The sequence below is a fragment of the Mesoplodon densirostris genome, chromosome 3 (assembly GCF_025265405.1).
Source record: "Mesoplodon densirostris isolate mMesDen1 chromosome 3, mMesDen1 primary haplotype, whole genome shotgun sequence".
NCBI lineage: Eukaryota > Metazoa > Chordata > Mammalia > Artiodactyla > Ziphiidae > Mesoplodon > Mesoplodon densirostris.
The window spans coordinates 33,372,056-33,385,933 of record NC_082663.1 but is presented as its reverse complement, the minus strand read 5'-3'; the positions used below and the strand labels follow the sequence as shown (position 1 = coordinate 33,385,933).

The 13,878-nt window shown below is 39.5% G+C and overlaps 1 protein-coding gene across 5 annotated transcripts in view; it reads left to right on the top strand.

Annotated features, from left to right (window-relative positions):
* Nucleotides 1-13,878, top strand: part of DAB2 (DAB adaptor protein 2) — a 59,517-nt gene that overhangs the window by 25,953 nt on the left and 19,686 nt on the right. For all 5 annotated transcript variants that reach the window (XM_060092836.1, XM_060092832.1, XM_060092835.1 and 2 more), the window contains exons 2-4: nt 10,714-10,906; nt 11,880-12,019; nt 12,715-12,813. In XM_060092836.1, the coding sequence (XP_059948819.1) occupies nt 10,816-10,906; nt 11,880-12,019; nt 12,715-12,813 (330 nt within the window). In that variant the 5' untranslated portion in view covers nt 10,714-10,815. The remainder of the gene's footprint in view (nt 1-10,713; nt 10,907-11,879; nt 12,020-12,714; nt 12,814-13,878) is intronic.

The following is a 13,878-nucleotide window of genomic DNA, read 5'->3' as shown; positions in this document are numbered from 1 at the left end:
CCACATGTCAAATGGTAACTTGGACATTTGGGAAATCTGTTTTCTTTAAACCTGTGGAGAAAGGAGAATGTTTATCACTCTGGTATACACATAACTGGATGTACACTTTTGTTAAAATTTTTCGATAAACTTTAATGGTTCTTTGTAAGGGGATTTATCTTTGAGTCTTGGAGCCTATGGGTAGAATCTACCTTCCAATCATTTCAGGGAGCATAGATACTTTTTAAATTGTATGGCCTACAATGGAGACCTGCCCTTGGCTATTACAACCCACCATACACATCCTTTTTCTTCGAGGAATAAGCTAAGATGCTAAAGGAACCTTTTCTCCTTACTTTTTTCTCCCTAGCCCCTTGTAACTGCTCAACCCCAACAGTGAAAGGATATAGCCAAAAGATACCAAGTACCTTAAAATAATCCCAGTGCTGTGAAATGTTGTACTTCAGTATCTAACAAGAGAATTTTTTTTGCTGTAAAACCAAGGTAGCACCACTCACTTTAGAGCTCTTCCATTTTGGCCCTGTCTGCCAACACCAGATTTGATGCTGGTTTTGAGTTATAAGGTTGTTACATCTTGTATCACTTTTATGACTAAACCACACACCACCATTCCCTCTCCCAAGCCTCCTCAAAGTGCTCTGTGGCACTTCTCAAATTCCTTTAAAATACTCTCACTTTAGGATAAAGCTTCCCATGTTTAATGAGCTAAGTCTTTTCTTGTCAGAAATAATATCCTACAGAAAAGTATGGTATCAGCTTCAAAGGTGGGCGACAAACTCTTATGCCAGGTTACTTTCCAGCCAGAATTGGAGGGGAGGAAGGGAAAGTCTTCAGGGACAAATAGGTAACTGGGATGGGCAGGAAAATGGGAGAAAAGGGAGCTATGCTGATTTGAAAAGGGAAGGAGTCAAAACCAAAATGTTTTCTAAAAGAAATGAGAAGTATTGGTGTTTCTATCCAAGAATGAAAGAAAAGGATGTTGAAGATAAGTAGGGGTAAAACATTTGAGTCTCATATATAAAGTGAAAAAGTCTCAATCTTTGTCCTAAATGCAAGGGGAGCCCTAAGATTAAGTAGGAAAGCTTTCAGTGTTATTCTAAAATTTAGGGGGCTTCATTTAGCAACAAAAATCTGGATTATCCCAATTCAATAAAAACAAGCCATGGACTGGAGCTTCTGGGTTGTCATGGGAGCAAAATATGGTGGGAAAAGGGCTCTCAGTGAGGTGTAGTATCTGATGCATGCAGTTGGATATCCCCAAAAGGATGAAAGCAAAGTAATTGGATTTGGTCAAGAGAGCCATTAACAGCTGAAGTTGACTTCCTGTGACTAACTTTAAGATGAACAGTCCTTTGAGGGGAAGGGGATATGAAAATGTGGAGGGTAAGTGCCCATCAGTTTAAGATGTTTAGATCATAAGATGATAACTGGAGGACTACAGGGTCACACGGAAGTGTTTTCCTTATTTCTAAGATGAGGTGAGCAACTAATAAAGGAAAGGGCCCACTGGGGAGAAGGTGAGGATGCAGGAGGATGAATGTTGATGTGTCTCCTTAGATCAGAGCTTATCTCACCTCCTGATATTGTTAATGTGAGTAAATATCCTCTTGATTTGGAATACATTCTCTGAAATTAAGAACATTATTATTGGCTTCCTAAAATTAGAAGAGTATGGATATGACTAAGAGATTATCATGTTGTCAGGAAATAAATATTGGAACCATGAAGCCAACGAAGGCACACATAGTAGAGGTGTTGTATTAGTTTCCAAGGGCTGCCATAACAAATTACAAAAAACTGGGTCACTTGAAACAACAGAAATATATTCTCTCACAATCTTGGAGGCCAGAAGCCCCCAAATCAAAATGTCATTGGAGTTCATTCCTTCTGGAGGCTCTGAGAGAGAACTCATTCCATGCCTTGCTCTTAGCACCTGGTGGACATTGGCAGTCCTTGGTGTTCCTGATTTGTAGATGTATCAATCCCATCTCTACCTCTGTCTTCATATCACTTCCTCCATGTGTCTCTGTGTCTCAAACTTCCCTTTGCCTTTCTTTTATAGTGACATTTGTTACAGAATTTAGGACCCTCCCTAAATCTAGGATGATCCCATCTCAAGAGCCTTAACTTAAAGACAATTGCAAATACCCTTTTCTCAGATAAGGTCACATACAATGGTTCATGGGTTAGGACTTGGATGTATCTTTTTTGGGGGGAGATGAGGGGCACTATAAGTATATAATAGAGCATCTCTGTAGCTAGCATGAGGCTTCCCATGTGAGACTCATCAGTGTAGTGTTTAAGGAACTCTGGCTTGGGGCCAGACAGCCTGGGTTGGAGACCTGGCTTCAACTTAGTGGCTGCGTTGTTTAAAACCTCTGTGCCTTGGCTTTCCCTCTGGAAAAGTGAAATAATACTGTATCATAATACTCATAGGGTTACCATGAATGTTCTGCAGTTAATACAGTTAAAGGGTTAATAGTGCCTGGCCCCCAACTAAATCTTGAGTAAATAAGGCTTTGAGTCCCCTATAGTCTTCACCTGTAAATAGACTGTCTCCCCAGCCACCTATCAGTCAGGTGTCTTTGGGCAAAATTAACTACTAATGGGACTTCCCTGGTTGTCCAGTGGGTAAGACTCCATGCTTCCAATTCAGGTAGCCCGGGTCCGATCCCTGGTCGGGAAGCTAGATCCTGAATGTGTGCCGAAACTAAGAGTCTGCATGCCACAACTAAGAAGCCCGCATGCCACAACGAAGATCCCATATGCTGCAACGAAGACCCGGCACAGCCAAAATGAATAAATAAATATTTTTTTAAAATATTTTTTTAATTTTTAGTAAAAAAATTACCTACTAAATCTTCAAATGAAATAATTCAGATAACATTAATTATACATAGATTTGTGTAATTGTGTATGTATGTATTTTAAAAGACTATTAAGATTATAGGCGGATATCACCTTCCTCCCCACGGATACACCAGAAACACAGCTACACGTGGAACAACTCCTACAGAACACCTACTGAACGCTGGCAGAAGACCCCAGACCTCCCAAAAGGCAAGAAACTCCCCCACATACCTGGGTAGGGCAAAGCGGAGAGGTCCCCACACAGAGGATCGGTGCCGAGTGGCACTCACCAGCCCGAGAGGCTTGTCTGCTCGCCCGCCGGGGCGGGCGGCACTGGAAGCTGAGGCTCGGGCTTCGGTCAGAGTGCAGGGAGAGGACTGGGGCTGGCGGCGAGAACTCAGCCCGAAGGGGGCTAATGTGCCACAGCTAGCCAGGAGGGAGTCTGGGAAAACTCTGGAGCTGCCGAAGAGGCAAGAGACTTTTTCTTCCCTCTTGGTTTCCTGGTGCATGAGGAGAGGGGATTAAGAGCGCTGCTTAAAGAGGCTCCACAGACGGGCGGGAGTCGCGACTGAAAGCGCAGAGCCCAGTGACGGGCGTGGGATGCTGGGGCTGCTGCTGCCGCCGCCAAGAAGCCTGTGTGTGAGTGCAGCTCACTGTCCACACCGCCCTTCCGGGAGCCTGTGCAGCCCGCCACGGCCGGGGTCCCGGGATCCAGGGGTGGCTTCCCTGGGAGAACGCACGGCGTGCCTCGGCCTGGTGCAACGTCACGCCGACCTCTGCCGCTGAAGGCTCACCCCGCACTCCATGCCCCTCCCTCCCGCCCGGCCTGAGTGAGCCAGAGTCCCCGAAGAGGCTGCTACTTTAACCCTATCCTCTCTGAGCGAAGAACAGATGCCCTCCGGTGACCTACACGCAGAGGCGGGGCCAAATCCAAAGCTGAGACCCAGGAGCTGTGAGAACAAAGACGAGAAAGGGAAATCTCTCCCAACATCCTCAGAAGCAGCAGATTAAAGCTCCACAATCAACTTGATGTACCCTGCATCTGTGGAATACATGAATAGACAACAAATCATCCCAAATTGAGGAGCCAGGAGTCAGTGCTGTGCCTCTGAGGTGGGAGAGCCAACTTCAGGACACTGGTCCACAAGAGACCTCCCAGCTCCACATAATATCAAACGGCGAAAATCTTCCAGAGATCTCCATCTCAACACCAGCACCCAGCTTCACTCAACGACCAGCAAGCTAAAGTGCTGGACACCCTAAGCCAAACAACTAGCAAGACAGGAACACAACGCCACCCATTAGCAGAGAGGTGGCCTAAAATCATAAAAAGTCCACAGACACCCCAAAACACACCACCAGACGTGGACCTGCCCACCAGAAAGACAAGATCCAGCCTCATCCAACAGAACACAGGCAGTAGTCCCCTCCACCAGGAAGCCTACACAACACACTAAACCAACCTTAGCCACTGGGGACAGACACCAAAAACAACAGGAACTATGAACCTGCAGCCTGCAAAAAGGAGACCCCAAACACAGTAACATAAGCAAAATGAGAAGACAGGAAAAGAAACAGCAGGAGAAGGAGCAAGATAAAAACCCACCAGACCTAACAAATGAAGAGGTAATAGGCAGTCTACCTGAAAAAGAATTCAGAATAATGATGGTAAAGATGATCCAAGATTCTATTTCCAAGATCCAAAATCTTGGAAATAGAATAGACAAAATGCAAGAAACAGATAACAAGGACCTAGAAGAACTAAAGATGAATCAAGTATCGATTAAAAACACAATAAATGAAATAAAAAATACTCTAGATGGGATCAATAGCAGAATAACTGAGGCAGAAGAACGGATAAGTGAGGTGGAAGATAAAATAGTGGAAATAACTGATGCAGAGCAAAATAAAGAAAAAAGAATGAAAAGAACAGAGGACAGTCTCAGAGACCTCCGGGACAACATTAAATGCACCAACATTCGAATTATAGGGGTTCCAGAAGAAGAAGAGAAAAAGAAAGGGACTGAGAAAATATTTGAAGAGATTATAGTTGAAAACTTCCCTAATATGGAAAAGGAAATAGTTAATCAAGTCCAGGAGGCACAGAGAGTCCCATACAGAATAAATCCAAGGAGAAATACGCCAAGACACATATTAATCAAACTGTCAAAAATTAAACACAAAGAAATCATATTAAAAGCAGCAAGGCAAAAACAACAAATAACACACAAGGGAATCCCCATCAGGATAACAGCTGATCTCTCAGCAGAAACTCTACAAGCCAGAAGGGAGTGGCAGAACATAATTAAAGTGATGAAGGAGAAAAACCTGCAACCAAGATTACTCTACCCAGCAAGGATCTCATTCCGATTTGATGGAGAAGTTAAAACGTTTACAGACAAGCAAAAGCTGAGAGAGTTCAGCACCACGAAACCAGCTTTACAACAAATGCTAAAGGAACTTCTCTAGGCAAGAAACACAACAGAAGGAATAGACCTAAGATAACGAACCCAAAGCAATTAAGAAAATGGGAATAGGAACATACATATCGATAATTACCTTAAATGTAAATGGACTAAATGCTCCCACCAAAAGACACAGATTGGCTGAATGGATACAAAAACAAGACCCATATATATGCTGTCTACAAGAGACCCACTTCAGACCTAGAGACACATACAGACTGAAAGTAAGGGGATGGAAAAAGATATTCCATGCAAATGGAAACCAAAAGAAAGCTGGAGTAGCAATTCTCATATCAGACAAAATAGACTTTAAAATAAAGACTATTAGAAGAGACAAAGAAGGACACTACATAATGATCAAGGGATCGATCCAAGAAGAAGATATAACAATTGTAAATATTTATGCAACAAACATAGGAGCACCTCAATACATAGGGCAAATACTAACAGCTATAAAAGGAGAAATCGACAGTAACACAATCATAGTAGGGGACTTTAACACCCCACTTTCACCAATGGACAGATCATCCAAAATGAAAATAAATAAGGAAACACAAGCTTTAAATGATACATTAAACAAGATGGACTTAATTGATATTTATAGGACATTCCATCCAAAAATAACAGAATACACATTTTTCTCAAGTGCTCGTGGAACATTCTCCAAGATAGATCATATCTTGGGTCACAAATCAAGCCTTGGTAAATTTAAGAAAATTGAAATTGTATCAAGTATCTTTTCCGACCACAATGCTATGAGACTAGATATCAATTACAGGAAAAGAGCTGTAAAAAATACAAACACATGGAGGCTAAACAATACACTACTTAACAACGAAGTGATCACTGAAGAAATCAAAGAGGAAATTAAAAAATACGTAGAAACAAATGACAATGGAGACACGACGACCCAAAACCTATGGGATGCAGCAAAAGCAGTTCTAAGAGGGAAGTTTATAGCAATACAATCCCACCTTAAGAAACAGGAAACATCTCGAATAAACAACCTAACCTTGCACCTAAAGCAATTAGAGAAAGAAGAACAAATACATCCCAAAGTTAGCAGAAGGAAAGAAATCATAAAAATCAGATCAGAAATAAATGAAAAAGAAATGAAGGAAACGATAGCAAAGATCAATAAAACTAAAAGCTGGTTCTTTGAGAAGATAAACAAAATTGATAAACCATTAGCCAGACTCATCAAGAAAAAAAGGGAGAAGACTCAAATCAATAGAATTTGAAATGAAAAAGGAGAAGTAACAACTGACACTGCAGAAATACAAAAGATCATGAGAGATTACTACAAGCAACTCTATGCCAATAAAATGGACAACCTGGAAGAAATGGACAAATTCTTAGAAATGCACTACCTGCCAAGACTGAATCAGGAAGAAATAGAAAATATGAACCGACCAATCACAAGCACTGAAATTGAAACTGTGATAAAAAATCTTCCAACAAACAAAAACCCAGGACCAGATGGCTTCACAGGTGAATTGTATCAAGCATTTAGAGAAGAGTTAACACCTATCCTTCTCAAACTCTTCCAAAATATAGCAGAGGGAGGAACACTCCCAAACTCATTCTACGAGGCCACCATCACCTTGATACCAAAACCAGACAAGCATGTCACAAAGAAAGAAAACTACAGGCCAATATCACTGATGAACATAGATGCAAAAATCCTCAACAAAATACTAGCAAACAGAATCCAACAGCACATTAAAAGGATCATACACCATGATCAAGTGGGGTTTATTCCAGGAATGCAAGGATTCTTCAATATACGCAAATCAATCAACGTGATACACCATATTAACAAACTGAAGAAGAAAAACCATATGATCATCTCAATAGATGCAGAGAAAGCTTTCGACAAAATTCAACACCCATTTATGATAAAAACCCTGCGGAAAGGAGGCATAGAGGGAACTTTCCTCAACATAATAAAGGCCATATATGACAAACCCACAGCCAACATTGTCCTCAATGGTGAAAAACTGAAACCATTTCCACTAAGATCAGGAACAAGACAAGGTTGCCCACTCTCACCACTCTTATTCAACATAGTTGTGGAAGTTTTAGCCACAGCAATCAGAGAAGAAAAGGAAATAAAAGGAATCCAAATCAGAAAAGAAGAAGTAAAGCTGTCACTGTTTGCAGATGACATGATACTATACATAGAGAATCCTAAAGATGCTACCAGAAAACTACTAGAGCTAATCAATGAATTTGGTAAAGTTGCAGGATACAAAATTAAGCACAGAAATCTCTGGCATTCCTATACACTAATGATGAAAAATCTGAAAGTGAAATCAAGGAAACACTCCCATTTACCATTGCAACAAAAAGAATAAAATATCTAGGAATAAACCTACCTAAGGAGACAAAAGACCTGTATGCAGAAAATTATAAGACACTGATGAAAGAAATTAAAGATGATACAAATAGATGAAGAGATGTACCATGTTCTTGGATTGGAAGAATCAACATTGTGAAAATGACTCTACGACCCAAAGCAATCTACAGATTCAATGCAATCCCTATCAAACTACCACTGGCATTTTTCACAGAACTAGAACAAGAAATTTCACAATTTGTATGGAAACACAAAAGACCCTGAATAGCCAAAGCAATCTTGAGAACGAAAAATGTAGCTGGAGGAATCAGGCTCCCTGACTTCAGACTATACTACAAAGCTACAGTAATCAAGACAGTATGGTACTGGCACAAAAACAGAAAGATAGATCAATGGAACAGGATAGAAAGCCCAGAGATAAACCCACGGACATATGGTCACCTTATCTTTGATAAAGGAGGCAGGAATGTACAGTGGAGAAAGGACAGCCTCTTCAATAAGTGGTGCTGGGAAAACTGGACAGGGACATGTAAAAGTATGAGATTAGATCACTCCCTAACACCATACACAAAAATAAGCTCAAAATGGATTAAAGACCTAAATGTAAGGCCAGACACTGTCAAACTCTTAGAGGAAAACATAGGCAGTACACTCTATGACATAAATCACAGCAAGATCCTTTTTGACCCACCTCCTAGAGAAATAGAAATAAAGACAAAAATAAACACATGGGACCTAATGAAACTTCAAAGCTTTTGCACAGCAAAGGAAACCATAAACAAGACGAAAAGACAACCATCAGAATGGGAGAAAATATTTGCAAATGAAGCAACTAACAAAGGATTAATCTCCAAAATTTATAAGCAGCTCATGCAGCTCAATAACAAAAAAACAAACAACCCAATCCAAAAATGGGCAGAAGACCTAAATAGACATTTCTCCACAGAAAATATACAGACTTCCAACAAACACATGAAAGGATGCTCAACATCTTTACTCATTAGAGAAATGCAAATCAAAACTACAATGAGATATCATCTCACACCAGTCAGAATGGCCATCATCAAAAAATCTAGAAACAATAAATGCTGGAGTGGGTGTGGAAAAAAGGGAACACTCTTGCACTGCTGGTGGGAATGTGAATTGGTACAGCCACTATGGAGAACGGTATGGAGGTTCCTTAAAAAACTAAAAATAGAACTACCATATGACCCAGCAATCCCACTACTGGGCATATACCCTGAGAAAACCATAATTCAAATAGAGACATGTACCAAAATGTTCATAGCAGCCCTATTTACAATAGCCCGGAGACGGAAACAACCTAAGTGTCCATCATCGGATGAATGGGTAAAGAAGATGTGGCACATATATACAATGGAATATTACTCAGCCATAAAAAGAAATGAAATTGAGCTATTTGTAATGAGGTGGATGGACCTAGAGTCTGTCATACAGAGTGAAGTAAGTCAGAAAGAGAAAGACAAATACTGTATGCTGACACATATATATGGAATTTAAGAAAAAAAAATGTCATGAAGAACATAGGGGTAAGACAGGAATAAAGACACAGACCTACTAGAGAATGGACTTGAGGATATGGGGAGGGGGAAGGGTAAGCTGTGACAAAGTGAAAGAGCGGCATGGACATATATACACTACCAAACATAAGGTAGATAGCTAGTGGGAAGCAGCCGCATAGCACAGGGAGATCAGCTCGGTACTTTGTGACCGCCTGGAGGGGTGGGATAGGGAGGGTGGGAGGGAGACGCAAAAGGGAGGGGATATGGGAACATATGTATATGTATAACTGATTAAATTTGTTATAAAGGAAAAAATTAAAAATTAAAAATTAAAAAAATAATTTAAAAAAAAAATTATAAAAAATGAAGAGAGCTTTTGGGGGTGGGACGAGTGTACCAGCCCATGCATGGTCTTCACAGGACTACACCACCATGAGTGGCTTTTCTTTGCTTTAGTCTTCAATTCACATAGAAAGTTAACCTTCCCTAGCTCTCTCAGGAGCTGTGTAGAAATTTTCACTCCTGGGAGGTGAAAGAACCTTTTGAAATGTTAGTTGACTTTTGTATGCTAGCAATGACTTGACTTTATTTTTTTCTTTTACCTACCATGATACATAGGGGAGCTTTGTGGAGCACATACCAAAGTGTTCTGAGGATAGTAGTACTAAGTAATAGCACAAAATGTGTACAATGAGACACCCCATAAATCCATTCTTTCCTTGATATGTGCAGTAGTGTCAAAAATGGATGGCTTTTAAAATATAATGCTTAGATAGCTCTGGAGATCATATGCAGGATCTTAATATTTAAAAAAATGTATCCATGAATAAGATAAAATTCATAACTCTCCTCATCACTCTCTATATAGTTACATGATTTTTTGAGGAACCAGAATTTTTAATGCCCAATTTCAAATGCCAGTTGCCATCTTCTCAGCTCAGCATTCAATTTATTTAAACTTTGCTATGAAAACTTATTCATCTACATGTGACACGTTTTGATCCCTATCTTTAATACTACATTTTTATGCCAAAGTTCCAATATGAATTTCTTAGCTAGATAATAACATTATTTTTTAAATTTTAATGAGATATATTTGATTTACAATATTATATGTTTCAGATGTACAACAGAGTGATTCACAGTTTTTAAAGATTATACTCCATTTATAGTTATTATAAAATATTGACTATATTCCCCATGCTGTACAATATATCCTTGTAGCTTTTTTATTTTATACATAGTATCAATAGTTTGTACCTGTAATCACATTAAATGTTATCAGATATCAACTACTTAAAGAAAAATCTGGTAAATACCCTCTTTGTATTTTGGAATCTACAAAGGAAACAGTCCTACCCACTCCTCTGCTGTCAGAGTTCAGTCTAACAGAGAAGAAAGAACAAAATGAGTCTGAAGAACTACACTCACAAATCACTGGTTGTGGGCCTATTAGGACATAAAGTCTGGGTTTGCTGTGTTATGATCTCATTATGCCTCTAAACTCTGCCCACAGGTGTCTGCAGCAGGTTATGTTTGTTTGAGACGTCTCCATCAGGGATCACTGGGTGTCACTAAGTGTCTGCTGGTGCTGGAGTTGGCTGTCTGCCTTCTTGCCATGTCTAACGAAGCAGAAACGAGTGCAACTAATGGTCAGCCTGACCAACAGGCCGCACCAAAGGCACCATCAAAAAAGGAAAAGAAGAAAGGTATGGAGAAGTCCGCTTGAGGCCAATGAGGGGAGCTAGTGGTGGTTACTAGTGACGAAGTGTGACGTTCAAGGCAAAGTAAGAGCTGGCCCTTGCCTTAATTCAATCTCAGCCAAGTGTCAACTTTTCCTCAACAAGAAAGTAACACTTTGGCAGAGGAGATTGGTTCGATCCATATACAATAAGACATACCTCTGAACTCTGGTTGCACCAATTTGGGTCTTACTGGGAAGCTTTCACACATCTTGTTCAGTTGGGAAATGCAACTATCAAGTATTACATGGTTATCTTTCAGTAACCTATATACCACTTTGCTTTACTGAGGTAGCCGTTTTATAAAAATCAAGATCTTTATTTTATGAGACCCTCTTCTTTTGACCTGAAGTACTACTAGAAAGTGTCAGCATCCTTAATCATTCATAGTTTGAGAATATGCCGTGATTTCTTTGCCTTTCATGTCCACACTTTAGAAATGAGAATGAGAAGAGAAGCAGAAGTTATAAAGATGGATAATTATCTTACTTATTTCCAAGGGAATTTACCCACAATTCTCTTCCACTTTATTGACAGTTCAAAAATGCTAGTAAATTGTGCAGTGGCTTATTTTCCTTTCATTAAAAAAAATATTATCCTCCTTATATTCTTTTTAAAAAATATTTTTAAAACTATGCTGAAGAATATCCCCCAATCCCATCTCACATATTCCCATAAGTTTCCCATAACTCAGCCCATTCTGCATCTTTAAGGGTTTATTTTCTTCTCTGCCTCAATGCCATACACAGTTTTACACAGTGTGATTTTTTTACTCAAAGGAAAGAAGGATAAGGGTAGAATATTGCATATTTGATCAATTGTAGAATAATCAAAATATTTACTACTCAGATTTTTAGATCCTGGAGCATACTTGGTCATACCTGGGGCTGATATTTCAATACATTTATAAACTTTATCCTCTATTTCTTTCTTTTCTCAGGCACTGAAAAGACAGATGAATATCTTTTGGCTAGATTCAAAGGTGATGGTGTGAAATACAAGGCCAAGCTAATCGGCATTGATGATGTGCCCGATGCAAGAGGGGATAAAATGAGCCAAGATTCTATGATGAAACTAAAGGTAAAGGGGAAAAGCATACTTTGTCTCTATCTTAAGCAAATATGCAACAGAGGAAATGGTATTAGAAGTTTGTATTTACCTATATCTCAATTATTTGAAAGAAAAACTTTTCTAATCACATAATTGATCCAGCAGTGCTGCATTTTATGAGAAGCCATGAGTTTGTTTGCATATTTTGAGTGCTGTCTAGAGACCTGATTTAATCAAGTGTAGCAGGACCTTTTCCTTTGAGCGGACCAAATTTCTGAGCCTGGAAGTATTCAGGTAAAATTCAGGAGTCGGCTTTGAAACTGGTGTTTTTTAGTGTTAGCCCTTTGGTTTTTTAAAATTTTTAAATTCTAATACTGCCATGCTGTGAAACTAATTAAGGAAGTAATACTCATTAAATAAGACAAGGTCTAGAAGGAACATCTTTGAATATGTTTGAAGATCTTCTGGTCCAGTCTTCTTGTCTTTGCCAATGACTATTCAGAGGCCAAGGGAATGGGGACTTGTCCAAGTTCACAGAGCTAACTAGTAATTGCCTGGCTCAATGTCTTCTATTTCATCCTGCTGTCTCTTATGAAAGATGCCTAATCCTTTCATAGATGGTAAACCAAGCTGAAAACAAAGCTGATTGCCTTTTAAAATTTTAGAATCAGAAGCATCATAGGGTTCTTTTAACTAGATTTTTCTTGTTTTCCCAATTGCATCAGGGAATGGCAGCAGCTGCTCGGTCTCAGGGACAACACAAACAAAGGATCTGGGTCAACATTTCTCTTTCTGGAATAAAAATCATTGATGAGAAAACTGGGGTAAGAATTCACTTTCACTGACACCTTTCTGACCACCTGAGTCTGACAAATAATTTGTGACATAACTTTCAGCTCCCCTTTTCCCTTTTCAAAATTCTGTAGGGGAAAAAAATTACATATTACTGCACTTCTCCAGAAGTAACAGGCAAAAAAACAGATAGGGTAGGAGGTGAGGGGTCAAGATACTTTATTTTGAAACTTATTTCCTATAATAGATACGAACCTCAAGTCTATAAGTCTAACCTAAACACCGGTATGCCATAGATACCAGTTAGGTATTTTTTGGACCAAGATATACAGCATGAGATCAATCCTAACCACTGGTTTGTGATGCTATCATAGATCTATGTATGAGTCTTATTTTAATATAAGGTCATGGGTGAACTTACTGGCTAACCAAACATAGAATACTATCTGAAACACATCTTCCTTTTTTTCTCCTGTCTCTTTTCCCTTCCTCCTTACCCCATAGATGTAACCTTGCTCATTTTTTGTGGTTGCTCTTATTCTATCACATGAAGAGTCTTGCTTATTTTTTGTTTGTTTGTTTGTTTGGGCCTTATCAAAAGCTATCATACTTCAAGTCTTCCGGGACTTTTTTCCCTCTACTCAATATAACATCATCAGATTCATCTGCTTAAAATGTTTTTCATTGCTGCACAATAGTTTATTGTATCAGGATACTGTGGGAAGATCTCAAGTTACTATTCAGCCCTTCCTAGGGATTCCCATTATCTAATATGCAAAATCCATTGGTCAAACTTAGGGCCCTGGAACCCTGGTACATGCTCACCCACCCTGCTGTCCTCATGCACTGTTGTCTCCACTGTCCCTTATCTTTTGACTCTTGTTTTCACAAGCCTGCCAGACAATGGTGACAGTTTTCCCACACAAGCATTCTCTCACTCCCAAACCTCCTAAGATGCCCAATCTAAACTTTTCAGTGGTCTTAGGTGCTTGGAAACAAAAGCCAAGACACATTCTGAGCATCTACAAATATCCATGAAGAGTTGAGCCCTACCATCTACTTGAAAGGGTCAAGAGAAAAGGAGGAAGGCAATAGAA